A 19325-nucleotide genomic window follows, 5' to 3' on the forward strand; every position below is an offset into this window, starting at 1 on the left:
GCCTCATTTGTCGTAGTTGCATGCAGTTTCCTCATTTAGAACAGGTGAACTACAAACTTGACTGAACTAGCTGCTAGTGTGTGTGTGTGTGTGTGTGTGTGTGTGTTTGTGTGTGTCTGTTTACACAAATATATTCCTTTTCACCACATCAGTATTCACACCAGCTCTCCACCTGTGCATAATTCCATAATTCCTCTGATAATGCTGCACCCTAAAAAACGACATCTCTTTCTCTTCCCACCTCATCTCAATCAGTCGTCCGCTCCCCACATCCCTCCAAACACACCCGCTGCTACCTCTCTGGTGATGGACGTGCATTTCGGCTGCTTGTGTACAGTAGAACTCCACTGTTTATACATATCATATACATCTGATTAGCCCTAATGAGATTAGCACTGACCTGTTATTCACCATGCATCACTGGGCTGCAGCTGCCAGGCGCAGAGAAACACACACACCCACACACACACCCACACACACACACACATACACAATTACAGACATGCACTCAGACACGCTAATACATACACACACACACACCGGCAGCATTGCCATCAGCATCAGAGTCACAGTGTCAGCGGGAGAGAGAGAAGCTCATTGTTTTCTCGGAGCCGAAGTCACTCTGCCCTCAGATCACAGACAGACCCATGGGGTTTGATGATTTGATGGAAGAAGGAGGTAATTATTCATTTCATTCCATAGTTTATATGTATTCGTGCTGCTTCGCTGCACAGTCGGTGCAAACGTTTGAGTCACAAATTTTGCTGTCAGATACATTGCTGCACTTCTAAACTTTATTATGTTTAGCAATTAAATCCTGACTAGTCAAGTAGAGTTTTCTGTTAAAAAATACAACATCATGATTTCTTCTTTAATCAAGAAACCCTAATCTCCCTCGCCCACCCACTGAGTGAGATACTAAGTTTGTTTTATCAGCCAAGATGAAATTCTCATGAGGAGGATGGACACTGGTGTGAAATGCATGTGATTAATTAGAGATACATTTAAATTCAGCAAGGTATAAGGCTTCTTAAAGAGCAGCTAGTTGGTGAGATAACCGCAAAAGTGGACTCCCTGACAGTGGATGAGGCTCCATTACTTTTCTAGTCATATCAGTTATCATGAGGATTTTGTAAAACACACTTATTTGCTTTCTTGTCGAGACTTAGATGACAACATTGAAACCTCTCATATTTTTTTTAATTTAATCTGGAGCTAGCAGGAGCCTGGCTAAGCTTAGCATAACAGCTGGAAACAGCTAGCCTGACTTTGTGCAGAGACTGTGAAAAAAAACCCTGACACATTATGGTTGGTTATGTGCCGGTCAACTTGTCTTTTACACACTCTTGTATTTGGATTAAACCACCAAGATATAACAAGTGAATAAGTGAGTTTTAGTGGTTGTGGTATAAAGGGTTTGATATCTCTGGACAGAGCCGGGTTTGCAGTTTTCCCATGTTTCCAGTCTTTATGCTAAGCTATTAAGCTAATGTATCCTGGCTCAAATTAAGCTGCCTTTTCTGATTATGGTATGGTACGATCTTCTCATTTAACTCTTTATAATCTAAGAAGCTTACAGTTTACAAATATGACTGATGCCTCAAAAATGTCTCAATAAAGTGCCCCGTGACTTAGTCCTAGTGAGTGAGCATTTCAGCACTCCCAGTTCCCTCGTCTTAGATTCTAGAGTCTTAGAGTTTATTTGATGGATTTTGGATTGATGCCTGAAATAAGATCTACGGTTTACCTGAGTTTATGAGACTACAAAATGTTAGCACGCCAAACCGCACCAGACACGGCATTACAGCCTCATTGTGGAGGCAACATTAAGTTGTGCTACTGTAGCACAATTTTTTTTATTGCCTATTGTTAGCTTTTCACTACTGGCAGTTGCATTTAGGCTTGAAAAATCTGAAAAGTAGTGTTCATTTGTGAAGATTACATTGCTGAACAAAATGTGTAAGCATCATAAATGTTTATCCTCCTAAGATGGTGATGCCACAATTCCCAATCCCTATATTATTAGGCCATGTTTTGTTTCTTTACAGTGTAGTAATTGAATTCTCATGTAAGATGTAACCATGTATTTCTGGCATTTGTGTGCTACCCTCGGCGATGAAACTGTCAGTGCATTGAGAATTCTGCAAACTCTCACTTCCAGGACAAAAAAAAAAAAAAAAAAAAGACAAGGGTTGGAAAAACACTGAAATGTGACATATGTGATTTATGGGCATATTATGGCTGTTTCAGGCCTTGTAGCAGAGAAGGGAAAGCAGGCAGTGTCAGATCATTTTGGTGGGCAAAAAGCCCTCGGGTGACTGCAGCTCAGCATAGTGCCATCTCTCTCTCTGTCCGCAACTTTTTCACTCTGTCTCTCTTCGTCTCTTTCTTTCTGGACGCCGATGTTCTGGCCCAGTCCCTCCTCCCTTTACTTCCATCTCTTCCTCCCTTTTCATCTCTTTTGCCTTTCTTTCTGTCCGCCCTCTGCCTTCCCCGGTTGTTGCTCTCTACAGTATTTCACTGAGATGTGCGTGAGCGTTGCTCACAGTGTGGGTATACAGGGGGCTTTGCCAGTGCCGTCACTGTCATTTTTCCTCTCTTTTTTTGTGTGCGTTGGAGGTTTAATCCCTTTCTCACATTGCATTTTCACATGCTGAGGAAACAGAGCAGCCTTGTTGCCTTTTCTTTTTTTAAATTATTTTTTTTTCACCGGGAAGTAAGACTGGCTCCTTCCGACGAGGACCCCTGGGCAACGGATCCATTGATGGTGCTGGATTTATGTGAAAGCACATTTATGGTTTTATTGTAGATTTAAGCGTACTTTAAGGGGGGATAAAGGACTACACTGCAGAGTTTTTTGTTTAAAAGAAAGGGTCTTGTGGGAGTGGGGAGAGAGTGAGCTGAACTCTATTTGATGCATGTCTGTATACATTTATTCAGTATTGATGTGGTGCTTCTAAAGAAACCTTATCTTATCAGATACTGACAGATGCTAGACAGAAACTACGTTTTGACCTTACACTGTACTTTTATCAATGTCTAACTGATCTTTCTGTTTCAAGAATAATTTGCCTCATCACTGTAGGTTTTCTCACCTGTAATGCCAATAAATGGTGTATTTGAACTTGGAAAAAAGTCAGAAGGGGAGAGGGAGTTAGTGACTTTAGCAAATGTTGAAAACAAACAATTTGTATACACAGCTAAATGGGGGAAGCAGTTCAAACATGCACAGACTGCTCATGCTAACTACCTAGTCCCTGTTCTGTTTGCTCCAAACAAACCACTGATGCTGCTGCCAGAATCTCTTTCTTGCGCACCAGATTTTCCCCATAAAAATGTGTCCAATTTTGGATGAAAGCAAAAACAACAGCAGCAGAATATATTCATTTAGGATATAACACACATATAGCACGTATGGACTAGCCTTCGGGAATTACGGAAATTTTCCCTGTGGGCCAGTATTTTTCCCCAACACTGTAAAAATAAACAATTTGTGTTTTTACATAAAATTGTTAGTGTCTGGGCTGCCTTAAATTTTTTAAGTTGACTGAATTTAATAAGATAAGTTGAGTCATTACAAAATTACCACAACTTGTACTCTCAAATTCAGTCTACTTTAAATTGTAAGGCAGCCCTGACTCAAACTTTTTTTATGTAGTTTATTTTTACAGTTATATATCCTTTGTCAACATTTTATTTTAAAACTAACAGTCACACATATATCCCTCTACTAACTTTACCAAGTCCATCGCTAGCTCTTTCTGTCAACTCACTCTGGGCTGTTTGAATACATTTATTGTCAGTATATGAGAGAACTATAGGTGTAGCATCAGCTGATTTGACCATGGAAATGCGAGCGACGGCTGGCTTGAAACAGTTATTTTTAGAATGTGTCCTGCAGACGACTCACTGGCTCCCTACAAGTGACCAGGCTGCTCCTGATAAGGCGTTTAACATTTAAAAGCCAGCCCCTCAATAAAAATGATTTGTTATTATATGTATTTGTTATTTTATCAGTGTAAATACAATATGCTTATGGTAAATAGTATTAACGTAATCAACTCCTGAGAATAGTCTGCTGGTTCTAATTTAATTGTGTTTAAACACTGTTGACTGTTTTGCAAAATTTTAAACAATTTTAAAAAGAAGGCTTCTAAGTCAAATTAGTGATCATTACATAAATTCAATTCTGATTTTTTTCTTTCTGTACACATAAACATGGAGGGCTAAACCTTGGGTAATTAGTATATTGTTTTATACAGTGTATTAGCCTAACGCACAATTAAAAGATTGTAAGACATTAAAAGATATATATATTTGTTGATCGAACAAACATGTTGTGTCGTTTGATGTATCAAATATTTATATTTATCATTTTAGTTTAGCACGTTGTTATACTAGTATACGCTAACAATAACTTAACACAGAGTAGGCTACAACTAAGGCTGATGGGAATGTGATTTGTATTTGGTCCTAAACCATAATATTAGGGAGATTAAAAAATGAACTCCTGCTAGATTAAAAATTAAGGTTATTGCAAGTCATCCTGATGGAGATATGAATTCACATAATCAGTTCAATTTCATTCACATCTACAAATGTCAACCTCATGGTTACAATGGAGAAAAGCCATTGGATCACATGGGTTGTATAAAGAGAAGTGGATACAGCACTGGAGGCAGAGCCTCGGTCATACCTAAGTTACTCTGTGGCGCATAGAGCCAAGTTTGAATTCCACAGCATGATATTATCCAGATCATCCCTATTGTGAGGCCAAGCACCTAACTTCTGGTTCAGCATTTTGCTACCTTAAAGGAAGATAAAATTTATTTAATTGTGTGGCTCTTGTAGACTTTCAAAATGTTATCGAACTGAACGGATCTATCCCCATAGTACAACAATTTTGCGGGGGTTGTGACATTAAAAAAAATATTGATCAGTCGGATGCAAGACTGAGACACAGCGTCCTAGTTGTTATTGGGTGAGCTGGGATTGGCAACCTCACAGCTCCTCACTACGACAGGTCCAGGGTGGAGGGAGAAACACCAGCTGATCCAGGGCAAGATGTGGGCAGAGGTGGAAGAATGCAGAACCAGGACACTGGCTATGCACAGGTAGGGAGCCTGGATTAATTGGGACCATACATTTGCCCGTAAGATCACATGGGCAGAACTTTGGAAGTCAGAACAAGCTAAACCCAAGTTCCTGATCCAAGAAGTGTATGACGTTCTCACAAGCCCATCCGACCTGCACTGCTGGGGTCTAGCCAACACCCCTGCATGCTCACTGTGCCAGGGAAGAGGTTCCTTGGAGGACACTGAGCTGCTGCCAAAAAACCCTAGGAAAGGGGAGGTATAGGTACACCACATGCTGAAGCTGCCACCATGTGCACTGGTATTCAGCTGAGCAAACATCAGCTCCACACTCGGCACAACATTGCCTTTGTCAGAGCTGCAGAAAGATGGCACCCAGAGCCCGGGGCTTCAACCAGGCTGCTAGCCTCAGCTGGTGACTGGCAGCTCGAGGTCGACTTAGGGAAGCAGCTGAAGTTCCCTCATTCTCATTCTCCTTATTGTGAGGACATCACTCAAGTCAGATTTGTACTGTACATCGGACATTTCCAAGTATGTGGTTATAATAGAGCTCTTTGTCCCCTGGGAAGACCATATGGACCATATGCAGAGTGCAGGAGCCCACCGAGGTTGGCTGTAGTGGCTCTGCAGGGAAGTCTCTGCATCGCACACTCAGCCTCCTTGGAGTCAGAGGGTTGCAGGCCAGAAGAGACACCAAAAACATCATCAATGCTGTTGAAAAAGCAGGGACAGAGACTGATCATCCCTGGCTGGGTTGCCTAGGTGAGAGTGTTTTATGATAAAAGACCCAAAACAACCTATGACACTGGGTTCATCACTGAAGGTGTTTTCCTAGTTGCACCACATGGTGTTTAATAAACATATACACCAATTAACACATTCACAATTTAAGTCTATGGGGAAATGTTTTTTGGGCCCCATGGCATCACATTTTGGATTGTAATTCCATGTTTGGCCACTATATAAAACTGGCTTCAGAGCCAGGCCACGTTCCTGTAAGGGCTTTGATCACCCAAGTCAGTGGGATATCTCCTCTGCAGACCATAACTATGTGTGCAAAATTTGAATGTAAAACCATCCAATAGTTGTAGAGATATTAAATATACCAAAGCAGTAAAGCACTGACGGACCCACATTGCGACCCCTAGAGGCATGCCGCTAGCATGGCTATAAATGGAGAGAGGGAGACCACGGGTCTCATTGTAAGTAACTGCAGAAGAGAGAGTTCAAATATGATACTGTATGTAAAAAAACTATTTTATAAAGTCTGACAAAAGAGGTTGTAAATGCTCTGAGCAGTGGTGTCCCACCAGACCCTTCAGGCAACAGCATGCTGTTGGCAGCACTGTCCACTTCAGAGTCCACCCTAATTAGCACCACGCTGCCTAACCTACATCTGATTAAGTGGCTGTTTAACATGATGGCCTTTCCTCATATTTAATCAGCCTCCAGCCACGTTCAGCTAAAAAAGCTAGTAGGAGCCAACACCATAGGTTTTTCCTCCCCTCACTTCATCAGCTATACAGTTTCCGAAATTTTCAGTGTAAGAAAGCTTTAACAATTTGAATGATATTATTAGGTAATCTGTTGGGTGGTGTTGTGTTTGTTTTAACATATTTGTATTGAACTGAATTCCCTTTTTATGCTTCTTTTTAGTTTACATTATTCACATACAAAGACATTAGACATTAGAGAACAAAGTAAGATAACAGGGTAACAGGGAGCAAAATCAAAGAAAAAAACAATATAATAAATCTCTCTTTTTAGATTCCGCCTCTCCATCTCTCTCCCGCTGCCTGTTTTTGCTCACAAAAGGCTTCTATGGACCAAGGGAGCATTGGTGCTAATAATGTTGATGCTGCGCCAAGCCCAGCTGGTGGTGCCCGGCACAGGGCATCGAGTGTCTGCTCTCCACAGTTGCTGTCTTTAAAAGGCTCTCTCCTCTGCCAACTGGGATCAGAGGGAGGGAGATCACATTGCTGTAATGGACGCAACCAACCTGTGAACCTGTGTGGAGTGCAGTCTGTTACTGTAGCTCTGTGTATCAAATACAACATCAAAGCATCGTGCTGCTCTATGTAGCTGCAAATGATATGTGTGTTATCAATCTAACAGAGTAAGGTGCAATAAACCCAATTTACAGCATATCTATCTATCTATAGATCTATCCATCCATATGTACAATTAAGGTTCATTCCATCTGTTCAAAGTTTATACTATTATAGTAAATTTATACTATATATGTATATGTAAATACATTTAAATAGGATTTATGTTGATCATTTATATTTTATACTTTTTTAAAAAATAAAATATTCTATTGTATTTTATATTCTGCATATTTTAATAATATTTAATAATTTAATACTATATATATGTTTTTATATATATTCTATAGTCTACTATTTTTACTGTAAAACAGATTTTTTTTAAGCTATACACATTACAAACTATTTTGATAAAGAACCCCTTAAATTTTGTTATTAATAAACTGCAAGATATTTATGTACCGAGATATGTACCGAGTGGAATATTTTAGAATTACAAAAAAAAGGTTTTCCAAAATGAATGCTCTTCAAACCCTTGTTACTAATCAGTTAACATATATATTGATATTAATATGTCTGTGAAGAGATAAAACTGGCCGATAATGGCCTTTGTGCTGATGCGTCAGTTGGACGCTGAACCAAACAAAATCTGCTGCACTGTACTATGTGTATATTTTTTGTAAGCACTTCCAATCTATTGTAAAACTTGTTTAAGCTGCAGGGTGAAAACTCACTTGAGAGCAAATAATATGAATCCCCAAATACTGAATCTAATTTCCTGTGGAGTTTATTTGTGCAGTGATTCTTCATATCAGGCAAGATGACAGAGTGTGTCCTACTCAATATCATATTGACAGGGGATCTCCAAATTTGGCTCAACATCCTCACTGAGGACCCTCTTTTGGTTGAAATGCCGTATGAATGAAGCTCGCATGGGAGAGGGATGCGTGTGTCAGTAAATTCTCTTTCCATTGTCAGATTCCCGGCAGCCATGTGCTATACCCAACAACAGTCCTGAGCCAAGTCCTCGCCCTCAGAGGAGAACTGCATCAGACATCTTACAGAATGTACTTCGCACTTTACATTACAATACAAGCACACACTCGGTTATAAACATGCATGGTAACGCATCTTCTAACAAGAGTTGCTATCTAGCAGATTCCTCTATCCGGCTCACACTGTGTGGGTGGCTCCTACTCTACTCCCAGCAGTGCTTGTTAATGCAGTGAGGTACCTGTTCTCTCCCTCTGTCTCTTCCTGTCCGTCCATCCCCCTGTACATTTCTCTGCAACCGTGCTCCCTCCCAGCTGCGCTTCGTCTGTACGCAGTATACCCAAGAAGAAATTGTACATATTGTAGTTCTCAATAAGCAAGACTTTTTGAGACAAAATCTTTAATTCTAATATTAATCACCACCCTTACAAGTTAAAATTTTCCATTAAAATCTGTTGATATAATTAAGTCTCTATTGATCTGGTGTTTAATGTCGGCGCTGGCGAGTGAAATTCAATAATACTGGTCCCATCTCAGCTGTTGTGTGGGGCGTTGGGGGACAAATGTATATGTTGTAAATATTGAGGGGGATGTGTCCCCTAGATTAATTCCTAAATCTACACCTATGGCTGGGAGGATTCTAAGAAGAAATTAACTCCTTGAAACCCGGATCGACATGAGTTTTCTTTTGCAGTTTTCCAGGCACCTATCACAAGCATATAAACCTTTGAAGCCTGAGCAAATTGGTTTGATTTTCTTTCTAAAAACAAAAGGCAATGAGCAACTTGGAAAGAAATGTCCCACAAATTGCAAGATATTAGTAAAGTGTGACAAAAACAATGACCTCAAAAAATTATTACATTAAAAGGGAAAATATGCAAAGACAAATAACAGAAATAAAGCTGATCCCTGGTCAATTTGCTCAGGTTCCAGAAGGTTATATATATGCACTCATGATCCAGATTTTTTGCTTGTTTCACAAAAGTGATTGGCAAGTACCGCTTCCATGCAGATTCAAAATTGGGGCAGCATCATGTGTCACAAATGACTGTCATCCAATTGCATATAAACCCAGATGCTCAGGCACATGTCACAGGTATGGGGTTTGTTATGATGAGTGAAATGTGTCAGAATTAACAGGAGAGGAAATGGTTTCTTGTTGCAAATCGCAGCTTGCCTGTTGCAAATATGGTAAAATGGGACCCAGCACATGCATGCATCTTTTCCTGTCAATCCCTTGTGTGTGTGCACTTCGTATCCCATGAGGGGAAGGCAGACTGATATTAACGAGTGTATAGGGAGGCACTTACATAATGCAAATACACTGAATAGCTCTTGCTGGAAAAACTGCTGGTGATAAACAGCAGTATATAATGGAATTCTTAAGAATGGTAACCATTTAAGAATGGAATATATACTATATTTCCACTTGGGCGTCACTATGTATCTGTCTCTCTCTTCTCTGTTTCATCAAATGTATGTCAGCGAACTCGATTTTCTTGTGTATTATTGCAGTCAAACTGTGTTTTTATGACTGGACAGCAATTTCAGGGGGAAAAAAAGGTAATTTACTTTTCTGTGTTGGGGACAAGTGCTGTGTTTTTTTGTTGTTGTTTTTTCAAATCATTGTCATTAGCAATTATTTACTATACACTACCCTGGAAATAGCTTGCTGAGCATGCATGTTCTAGTACTGATTTGAAGTGTTTTGCTTAAGGATATCTCAGCAATAGCTTCTGCTGGAAATGAAAAAAAAAGTCACATTTGCAGATTTTCTTTACTAGTTCATCATTATCTTAAAGGGATACTTCACTCAGCAAATGAACATTAGTACATTAGTTGCTCATTGTGTGTTATGTTGACTTTGTGAAGAAATCATTGGAGAAAAGTACTGATGAGTTAAACTCATGGGGGTCCATGTTTAACTGTATCAAATAATCAGTTTACAAACTCTTACACAACTCATGCAGTATAATCCAAGTCTCACTTACCCAGTTGTACGCTCAATACTTTCCAAACCTTTGTGAAGGGTAACTGTACAAAAAGGGAAACTTATCTATACCTCTAAAAGCCAGACTCCATTGACAATACAGTATTTTTACCAGGGAAAACATGGGAGGTGCTGGTCTACTGCTACTTCAATCAGTTAATTAGTGTAGTTTATGACTCTTGTGTTTTAAAGGGTTAGTTTGGATTTACTGAAGTTGCATATTGAAACAAGCAAATTACCAATTGAGGCAGCGGGAGACCAACAACTCCCATGTTCAGAGATGTAAAATTACTGTTTTTGTCAATGGAGTCTGGCTTTGAAGAGAGCATAGGTTTCACATTTAGTTTAGTTTTAAATTATAAAATGCATGATTTTGGAAAGTACTGACCATATAACTAGATAGATGAGACTTGGACAGCTGCACAAGTTGCGCTGGATTTTGGAAATGAATCTTATTATACGCATATTTCTATGACTTTGATTTATAAAGAATTTTCAAGAAATTCAACAAAACACGGGGGAAATTATTAATATATACATAAATATGTATGGGGTGAAGTATTCCATTAAGTATCTCCATGTGTTTGTCGGGTTTTCAGTATTTAGCCTATTATGCTAACATGCTTTTTACACTGTCCCATGCGAGCAGCTGTGGCAGCAGCCCCATCATATTATACATATTACCCAAACAACTGCTCTCTATTAATAAGAGAGCCATTATTATGAGCTATTACACCAGAATTGCACTGATGACACTAGAGAACAACCCGCCCTCTGTTGTGGTAATTATAGCTCAACGAAATGTAGACATAAACGAAATGATGCAGATGTAGAAATAGCTGGCCCTAAAGCATTACTGAGGCGTGCAACTGGGAAACTGTTTTTGTCTTCTTTTCTACAATTGAATCCAAGTATATACTTAGCTCAGTGAATGGGCATTTAAAAGAATGCAAATTACAATGAAGCATTAAAACCAAATATCTCATTAGCTGCAGGCGATAATTATACACAGATGGGACAAAATAGTATCTATCTATCTATCTACATATCTATCTATCTATCTTTGTAATTAAAACATGTTGTGGATCTCTAACTGATGTTAATTCACATGGAAATTGAGGGCTACAACAATTTGAGCTCCAAATTTCTCTGGGGATATGGTTAAAGAGTCGACACAAACAGGCGAGATCATACACACTTGCGCATCCACACACAAATGAACTGGACTAATTAGCATACCCTGCTCTTATTATGCAGCCCTCCACGTCAGAGATACCTCTGACAAACAGAGTTAAGAGGCAGGGGCCGAGTGTGTTTGTGGCTGTGAGCCTGCCCGGGCCGAGGAGGGACTTCTCATTATGCACCCTTCCCCGAGACAACACTCGGCCTCACCCAAGGCTCCGAGTGTCACTGTGATTATACACTACCCCGCATTAATGCGAGCCTAGTGGCGTGATAAAACATCGCATGCACCTCTCGACGCTTGTAAGCCCACCCCGCCCCCATCTTTTCTGCCCATTCTCCTCATCCTCATCAACTCCCCTCCTCACTGCCGCCGCCATCACACCTTCCCCAGTCACCTCCCCCTCCCCTCCTCCCATCTCAGTCAATCAATCCTTCATAAAATCACAAGGTGACACGGACGGCGTTGTCCTGGTAACCATCACTACACAACTGTTGCCTGGTCACCAAGCACAAACAAGCCCAGAGCCCAGCAAGGCTTCTGTGCGGCAGAAAATGAGAACAAGGTATGAGAGGGGGGGGGGGATAAAAGGCTGTAGGGAGGGTCGGGGGTGGAAGGTCACACACTGGCTGCTGCAGCACAGTTTAATTTGATGATACCCTTCAAGGTGGCTTCTCAGCCCAGAGCAGAGTAGCATAAATGTCAGGCAGATCCACAAATTAATTAAACACCTTTGAGCTGCAGAGAAACCAAATATTATTCCAACCCATACGTTTATAACGTAGGTGCGGGGCTATTTTTCAAAATCACCAGCAGAACTGTTTCTCCATTATGCCTTTATTATACCATTAAAATGACAACGTTTTTATATTCATGCTGGCTGTTTCTTCATTGACGCATTATAAGGAATCCTCTTAGGGCGAAACACTCTAAAGAATAAAATACATCAGGGCCGGGATTTATAAATAGAGCACTCTAATGAAGTACTTTATCAAGCTTGCATGAGTCTTTGGACGCATTATTCATTATTTAACAGTGGTTCTAGTCCAGGAAGAAATGTCAATATGTGGTATAGGATCTGACAAAATGATTCATGCAATGCTAATGAATCAATCCAACATTCGCCACTAATATCCATTAATTTCCGGTGGAGAAGGGAAAAAATTCAAGTGATTTAACCTCTTTGTGTGTTTCATTAATCTTTTTGCATACAACTGCTTTGCTTGTTTTTCAGCGCAATCCAGTGCCATATGAGAAATAGGATACACTTACTGTGATTTGAGGGAAACAAAATATGACTTGTCTATATTTACAGCAGTATGTTTCTGGTAGGGATTATAGTAAACTGTAGTATATTGGAAATTATTAGGAAAGAAAGGAATAACATTGGTTTTTTCAAAGTGAGAGCCTGTTTTAATTTTTCCATCATATTTAAGGGGCTCTTACTTACAAGAGGGGAGGGGGTGGTGCAAACTAGGGGAAGGCACTTCAAACAACTTTCTAATCACGGGGAAGAGAGTTTGGCTTTGGGGAAGGTCATCAAACTTTAAAGGTCCAGTGTGTAGGACTTATTGGCATCCATTGGTGAGGCTGAAGAACTGAAACTTCTCCCACCTGCCAAGCATGTAGGAGAAGTACAGTGGCCAACACACAAGCAAAAAATTAATAAATTAAATGTACTATCTATTTATCTATCTATCTAGAACCACTATTTGGTTTGTCTGATCTGGGCTACTTTAGGAAGACCTTCTCTGTGTATAGATGTAAACACTTCATTCTAAGGTCATGAAAACACAGACATATTTAAGAACATGTTTCAGAATATTATGTACAATTTCTGCAAATGTATGCCCTAAGTCTAACACAGTCATATTTTATACCTGAAATACCCTTAGAACCTCAAAGCCTGCAGGTGGTTTAATTTTCTGGCAGATATTATTATATATGCAATAAACGTTTCCATCAAGAAATTAAATCAAATCTTAGCTTAAATTAGTGATATTACATCAAAATTACTTAATTCGGTGTGTGATTTAAAATATCACCAAGAAGAAGCCATGTGCACTAAGCAGATGCAGCCAAAAAATAAAAAAAGAAGAACATAAAATTCTGCACTTCTGTATGCATGACAAAGGCTTTTTCTTGTTTTTAACTTTGGGGTTTTGTTTTTCAACTTTTAACTGTTCAACTTGAGACTGTGTGTGTGCGTGCGTGTGTGTGTGTGATGTGTAGGCTTCTTTAATTTTGTTGGTTTTGCGTGTGTCTGTCATGCACGTATTCTGCTGAAATGCACAGACAGCTTGTATAATAATGCGATTTTTAAGGAGGATTTGCATTTTGCTTTAGAAATTAGTTGTTTGCTTTGGTGCTAACTCCCTACGTGCTGTTTGCTAGTTGCATTTGCTAAATGCCTACATTTGGTGTGATTATACTAAAATATGGTTATTTATGGTGACAGGAGAATCATTCATTTTCCCCAGTCACTTGCGGAGGCTCAAAAAAAATATCTGGAGCTCCAGGAAGGGTCAAGATTTAAAAAAACAAATGAAAAAAAACACAAAGCCACACCCATCCTCTGATAAGTAAAGTACTGTCCCCGTGTGTGAATTAAGGCCGTAACTGTTCAGTGAAGCACCCTTTATCCTTCAGTCTTTGATGAAAAAACACATCTTTCATTACACAGATTCCTGATACCAGATCTTATGTCTGGCAAAAATAAAGTAAGGCTGGCAGAAAGCAGGAAAAAAGGTGTTTGTCTGCAAGGGAGGTGTTGCAGTGGGGAGTAAACTCACTGTTTACAACGACACCCAGACCCAGAGAGGGACCTTGAACGTCCATGACGAGCTCCATTCCCTTTTTCACTTTCAAATCACCTTATACCATGATTTTTTGGACGCCATCCTAAAAAACCAAGGCCATAATTTCCATCCAATTTGTTCCCTCTCTCTGCATGAACACTGACAGATTGTCATATTTTGGCCACGCTCCCAGAGGAGAGTTGTGAGAGGCAGGAGGGCAGATAAACGGCTATTACCATTCACACTGCCTCATTACTGGGCATTTAGACCCAGGAGCACCGGCCCGAAAGCACCATGCAGAGGGCGTTCATGCTGCTCCCGTGCCCACCCCAGGAGCCCTGCACCACGGAACTGTGATTGACAACTGGTGCTTATTTATTCCCACCGAAAATGTTGTACATTTTGCATTTTCGACCAGATATTTGATTTTAAAGGTTTACTTTGCAGGATTGCCAGTTACTGTTTGTAGACACACTCTCAAGCAAAAGTGAAAGTAAAAACCAACCCCAGAGTCAATTTCGTTTGGCGTTTCGCCTTGCTATATTTGTAGGGTTTTTTTGTTGCTTTGTCTCTTTATTTCTACTGAGAAGTTGGGCATTTTAACGCGGTGATTAACTCTGTTTTGGATGTTCAAGGAACTGCAGTTTTTAGCACTTCAGTATTGCCATCACTTTTCAGCCCTGGGTTTGCTGCTACTTTTTCATTTATGCCCCAACCTCATCTTAGTGCTGTGGGGTACACGCACATAAACATACCAAACACAGAAAAGCAAGAAGCAGAAAAAAAAGAATAAGAAAATACAGGCAGAGGACAGAGTCACTGCAGAAAAATACACCGCCACACACTTTAAGAGGGTCACAAGTGATGATTGAGAGGGATTACTTCCGTGTGAGTCTATACATTTTTTTCTTAGGAAAATCCTGCATAGTATACATTTATCAACCGTCACCTTGCATCATAAAGATAATTTTATATACATGCAAGTGCCTGCAGCAAAAAAACCCCAAAGGTGCAGTTACATTTCATATGGCTTTGGATTAATTTGGTTATTTGGTCATTCAGAATGAAATGCAGCTATAAGCATGTTTCTGCACACGCAGCATAAACAGTTGCATTACGCTAGCAGCATTAAAAGGTTCAAGCCTACCGTCATGAATCCATCCAGCAGGCCTGAATCCGGTTTGGGTGGGGCTTGTAGCCGCTCCATTGACCACTTCTCGATGATTGACGACACCTGAGAGTTTTCTGTATTGAGGATGCGGAACCCAGTCATGTTGACTCCACTATAACGGTACGGCTCCATGTCGAGGGCAAAAAGGTCCTGCACACAAAGACACTGGATGTATTTGAGTTTTACAAATAATTACTCATGTTTGTTTGTTTGCATGACTTTAGACTGCACATCTCTCATCTGTACTCAGTAATGAGGAGGAGTCCTTTGAGTGGCGGCTTTAGCAAGTGACAGCAGAAGAGTGCAGTTGAAGGTATTTTCAGGGAGTTATTTTATCTCCTGCTGAGGCAGCAGCCTTGATGAAGGCAAGGCTCTCAAGGTTACAGGCAGGCTTTTGGTGGACTGCCATCTATCATGTGGAAGTGAAAGGACAACCCAATCGTCCTGCATACAGCATGTCTGGCATCTCACCAGGCAGATGTCTTTGGGATGCAACAACACAGTTGACAGAGCAACAGCAGGTGATGGACGCAGAATGGGGGTGCCACGGTCAATGTTTGCTGTCCTATTCCGAAAGCAGCACGGATGGCTCGCTACCAGTATACAGCAGCTTTGGCCGGCGCAGTGGCCTCCAACCGGCCAAACACTGGCTGATGTTAAAAGTAGGCATGTTTCCACCCCGACAAGCAGCAGCATGCCACTGACAGAGGCCTATAATCACTATTCTCTTTCCTTTCCCAATGACATACCTGCTGTCACTCACTCCCCTTTCATCTAGCCAGGTTCTTATGTGGATGCACAAGGGATAGTTACATGTCCAGTGCACTGGTGAATGTCTTTTTTAGGTCAGTTTTCTGCAACCTTTCCCTTTAGACTTTCCAATTGTGCTCGAAAACAACACAGCATGCCATTTGTTTGTTAGCTGTAATGGACCAAATGGGTGACAGTCTCATCTGCTCAGGGCTATTATCTGAGCTTTCAGTCTTCTGTTCTCTGGGCTCAGCGAAGATGTGCTGCTGTTCATCTGCAGCGTAGCGAGCAATCTTTGTAGTGGCTAGATCAAAGAAGTTTGGAGAACTTCAATCGCTGCCAGAGTCGGAATAAAATATATCCAGCTGCTTTTGTTTCCTACTCTCAGGGTTGTGGACAGCCACACAGGGTGAAAAGGTTGGTGCAGAATTCAGAAAATAAACTGGTGTTAAACTTTGCAAGTGATACTTTAAAATGCAAAGAGTGTATTAATAATCAGCTACGTGACAATGACAAAGCTTTTCAACAACGTCTATTTCTATCAGCACAAATTCAGGTTGTAATTCCGGTTCAAAATGCTTCACACAAAAGGAAAATAATGGCATGTTTTTCCTTTGACTAGCTCCTGGTTGAGTCATATTTAATTTTATTCTTAAAGAAAAACTGCTTTCAGACACTCAGACAAACGGATGTTTGGTTTTTTTTCTGCCTCGCAACAAGCACTGCAAGGAGCCCAGGAAAAGAAAACACACACATTTTGAAGTAGATACTGCTGTGCAAAAAACAACATTGTATATAATTGCATTTTGTGAGGATAAAAAAAGAAGTGCCAGCGTACTCACCAGGGTAGTAAAAATATAATGGTAGTACTCTGTCATCATACCCATGGCCAGCGCCTACAGGGAGAAAAGAACATTGAGTAGTAACTAAAAATCAAAGATTAATAGCTTAATGAGCTTATTACTCTATTCATTTAAGTTGAATTCTTTATTTAGCTTTTATTACCTTTTATAGTCACTCTGACATAACCTTGCTTGCAAGGGAAGCAACTGAGATTAAAAAAGGTTATAATGAAGGAAACCAGTCGTGTGTCTCAGACCATTAATTTGGGGGGTCAGGTGGGATTGATGATTGATTAACCCTTTAAAAATGGACTTGCATGGATGGCTGAGGGAGATACTTATTTGCATCATCCTGTTTAAAATGATCTAATAGAGACAGTATTATACTGGTGCTCGCATCCCTTTACTGGCTACTTATCAAATCTGGGATAAATTTTAAGGTTCTTTTATTTGTTTTCAAAGCCATACATGGGCTGCCACCCACATACATCGCTGGACTTATTTGCTCCTGCTAAAAATTTAGGCTTTTTAGATCTTTAGAATAACGTCTTTTAACTGTCCAAAGATCAAGGCTAGTGGGTAAATGCGTCTTTGCAGCGGCTGCGCTAAAGTGATGAAATAGCCTTCTGCTGTCGATCAAACCTTCCCCCTCAGTGGCATGTTTAAGACAAAGCTTAAGATAAACATGTTCTCGGTGGCCTTTGGTTGCTCTTTGTAGTTCTAACATTTTATAATATTTCTATCTGTAATTATTTCTTTCAGCTTTATTCAGTTTTAGATTTGTGTGCATATAATATTGCTTTGTAATTTCTACAACCATTTATTATGTTTATTGTGCCTATGTAAATTTTAACTATTGTTTGTGCACCATTCACTTTAATTTAGAGAGCACCATGGCCATTATTTCAGTTGTTTTTAACATGCTACATAAATAAACTTGATTTTATTTAAAATAAAAACCATAATAGCTCGAACATTCATTCTTTTTGCAGCAGAGAACTAAGGCTTCTGCTTTCATCATACCATTACCTTATGTTACCTACACTTTATAGTGTGCAAATGTGGTAATTTGCTGTAATTATACCGGTATTTCCTCATAATAGCTGTGGGAGATTGTTGTTTGCACAATCCTGTATATAAATATTGATTAAAAAAAATATATTAGCTAGAACATTCATTTTAGGCTGCAGAAAATTTAGGCTTCTGTCTTCTATGTCATCATGTTGTATGCTCATAAATACCATGATTACGCTACACTATGTGTGGTACAAAACCATGCGAAAACATGCAGTGGCGCCAAAGGAATGAATGATGAAACCTTCACAACTCCTTTGCAAAGAGTATATTTCAAAAACTATATTATGTATTTAGCTTATGTGTCAAGATATATTTTGCTTATGTTTCTACATTTGAAAGTCTTGTGTTTTATTTTTTGGTTGGATAATTGTGTTATGTCTATGTTTGATTTTTTTTTTCCAATGACACAATTGTATAAAAATAATATTAACTGTTATTATTATCATTATCATTACAAAAAAAAAATATAACATGACAAATAATCAATATTCCAACCAAAACAACACTAGAGGCCATAAAAAATAAAAGAAAGCACTGCTGTTATTGGACAAAAATGTACATTCCTAACTCTATAATCCTTTTAAATCTTTAGAAGAGTGTTTAAAGAGGCACTGAATTGAGCTGTCGACATTCAGTACATGTTTTATTTTGCCTACCAAGTATTACTCACTATAAATAAATAATATTTTTTGTTGCTTCCCATAGACACACAGGTGTACAGAGATTTCGAGAAGCGCAATATGCTCCTGAGAGGACTTCAGTTCAATAAGAACCCCCACCATTCTCATAAATAATGTGTCTCTGTAAAATGAGTTTAACATGCCTGTGAGCAGAATTAGACTTTCTAATTAAAAAACCTTTATTGTGCAATAGAGAGCTTCTATAATGACGGGTCAGTAGTAGAGATCTAATATTCTGCGAAGAGATTAAAGATGCACAGAGCAGAAAGTAAAATCATTTGCATTAGCGCTTAAAGAGAGAGAGAGAGCGAGTAATAAAGGGAACACATACTGTGGGAGTGTATTGTTTTAGTGCATATGCATAATAAATGAAGTATGTTTGTGTAAGGGGAAATTACGTACGTTTTGGGATTGCAGATAATTCCAATTTAAATCAGGTAGTGCGATGACAAAATCACTCAGCTTTTTCACAAATGTAGAGAATTGTTCTTTTAACTGCTCTTACACCTTACAAAAGTGGACTTAAAGTGAATAGTATGATATGTTGTTCTCAAAATTAATACAATAAAAATGTCCAAATGAAAAAAAAAACATTCAAATATATGTTACATTATTCGTTTCGATAATAATCTTATTGGATAGCAATCTCATTTAATTGTGGATATTGTTATTTCGAAGTGTCCCTTTTCAAAAGTTTTTT

The 19325-nt window shown here is 39.4% G+C and overlaps 1 protein-coding gene across 2 annotated transcripts in view; it reads right to left on the bottom strand.

The window, feature by feature from the left end:
- Positions 1-19325, bottom strand: part of LOC121955375 (glutamate receptor ionotropic, kainate 2-like) — a 72178-nt gene that overhangs the window by 22938 nt on the left and 29915 nt on the right. For both annotated transcript variants that reach the window (XM_042503308.1, XM_042503307.1), the window contains exons 5-6: positions 16869-16922; positions 15253-15426 (exon numbers count right to left, since the gene is read on the bottom strand). In XM_042503308.1, the coding sequence (XP_042359242.1) occupies positions 15253-15426; positions 16869-16922 (228 nt within the window). The remainder of the gene's footprint in view (positions 1-15252; positions 15427-16868; positions 16923-19325) is intronic.

Source organism: Plectropomus leopardus, chromosome 16 (assembly GCF_008729295.1).
Source record: "Plectropomus leopardus isolate mb chromosome 16, YSFRI_Pleo_2.0, whole genome shotgun sequence".
NCBI lineage: Eukaryota > Metazoa > Chordata > Actinopteri > Perciformes > Serranidae > Plectropomus > Plectropomus leopardus.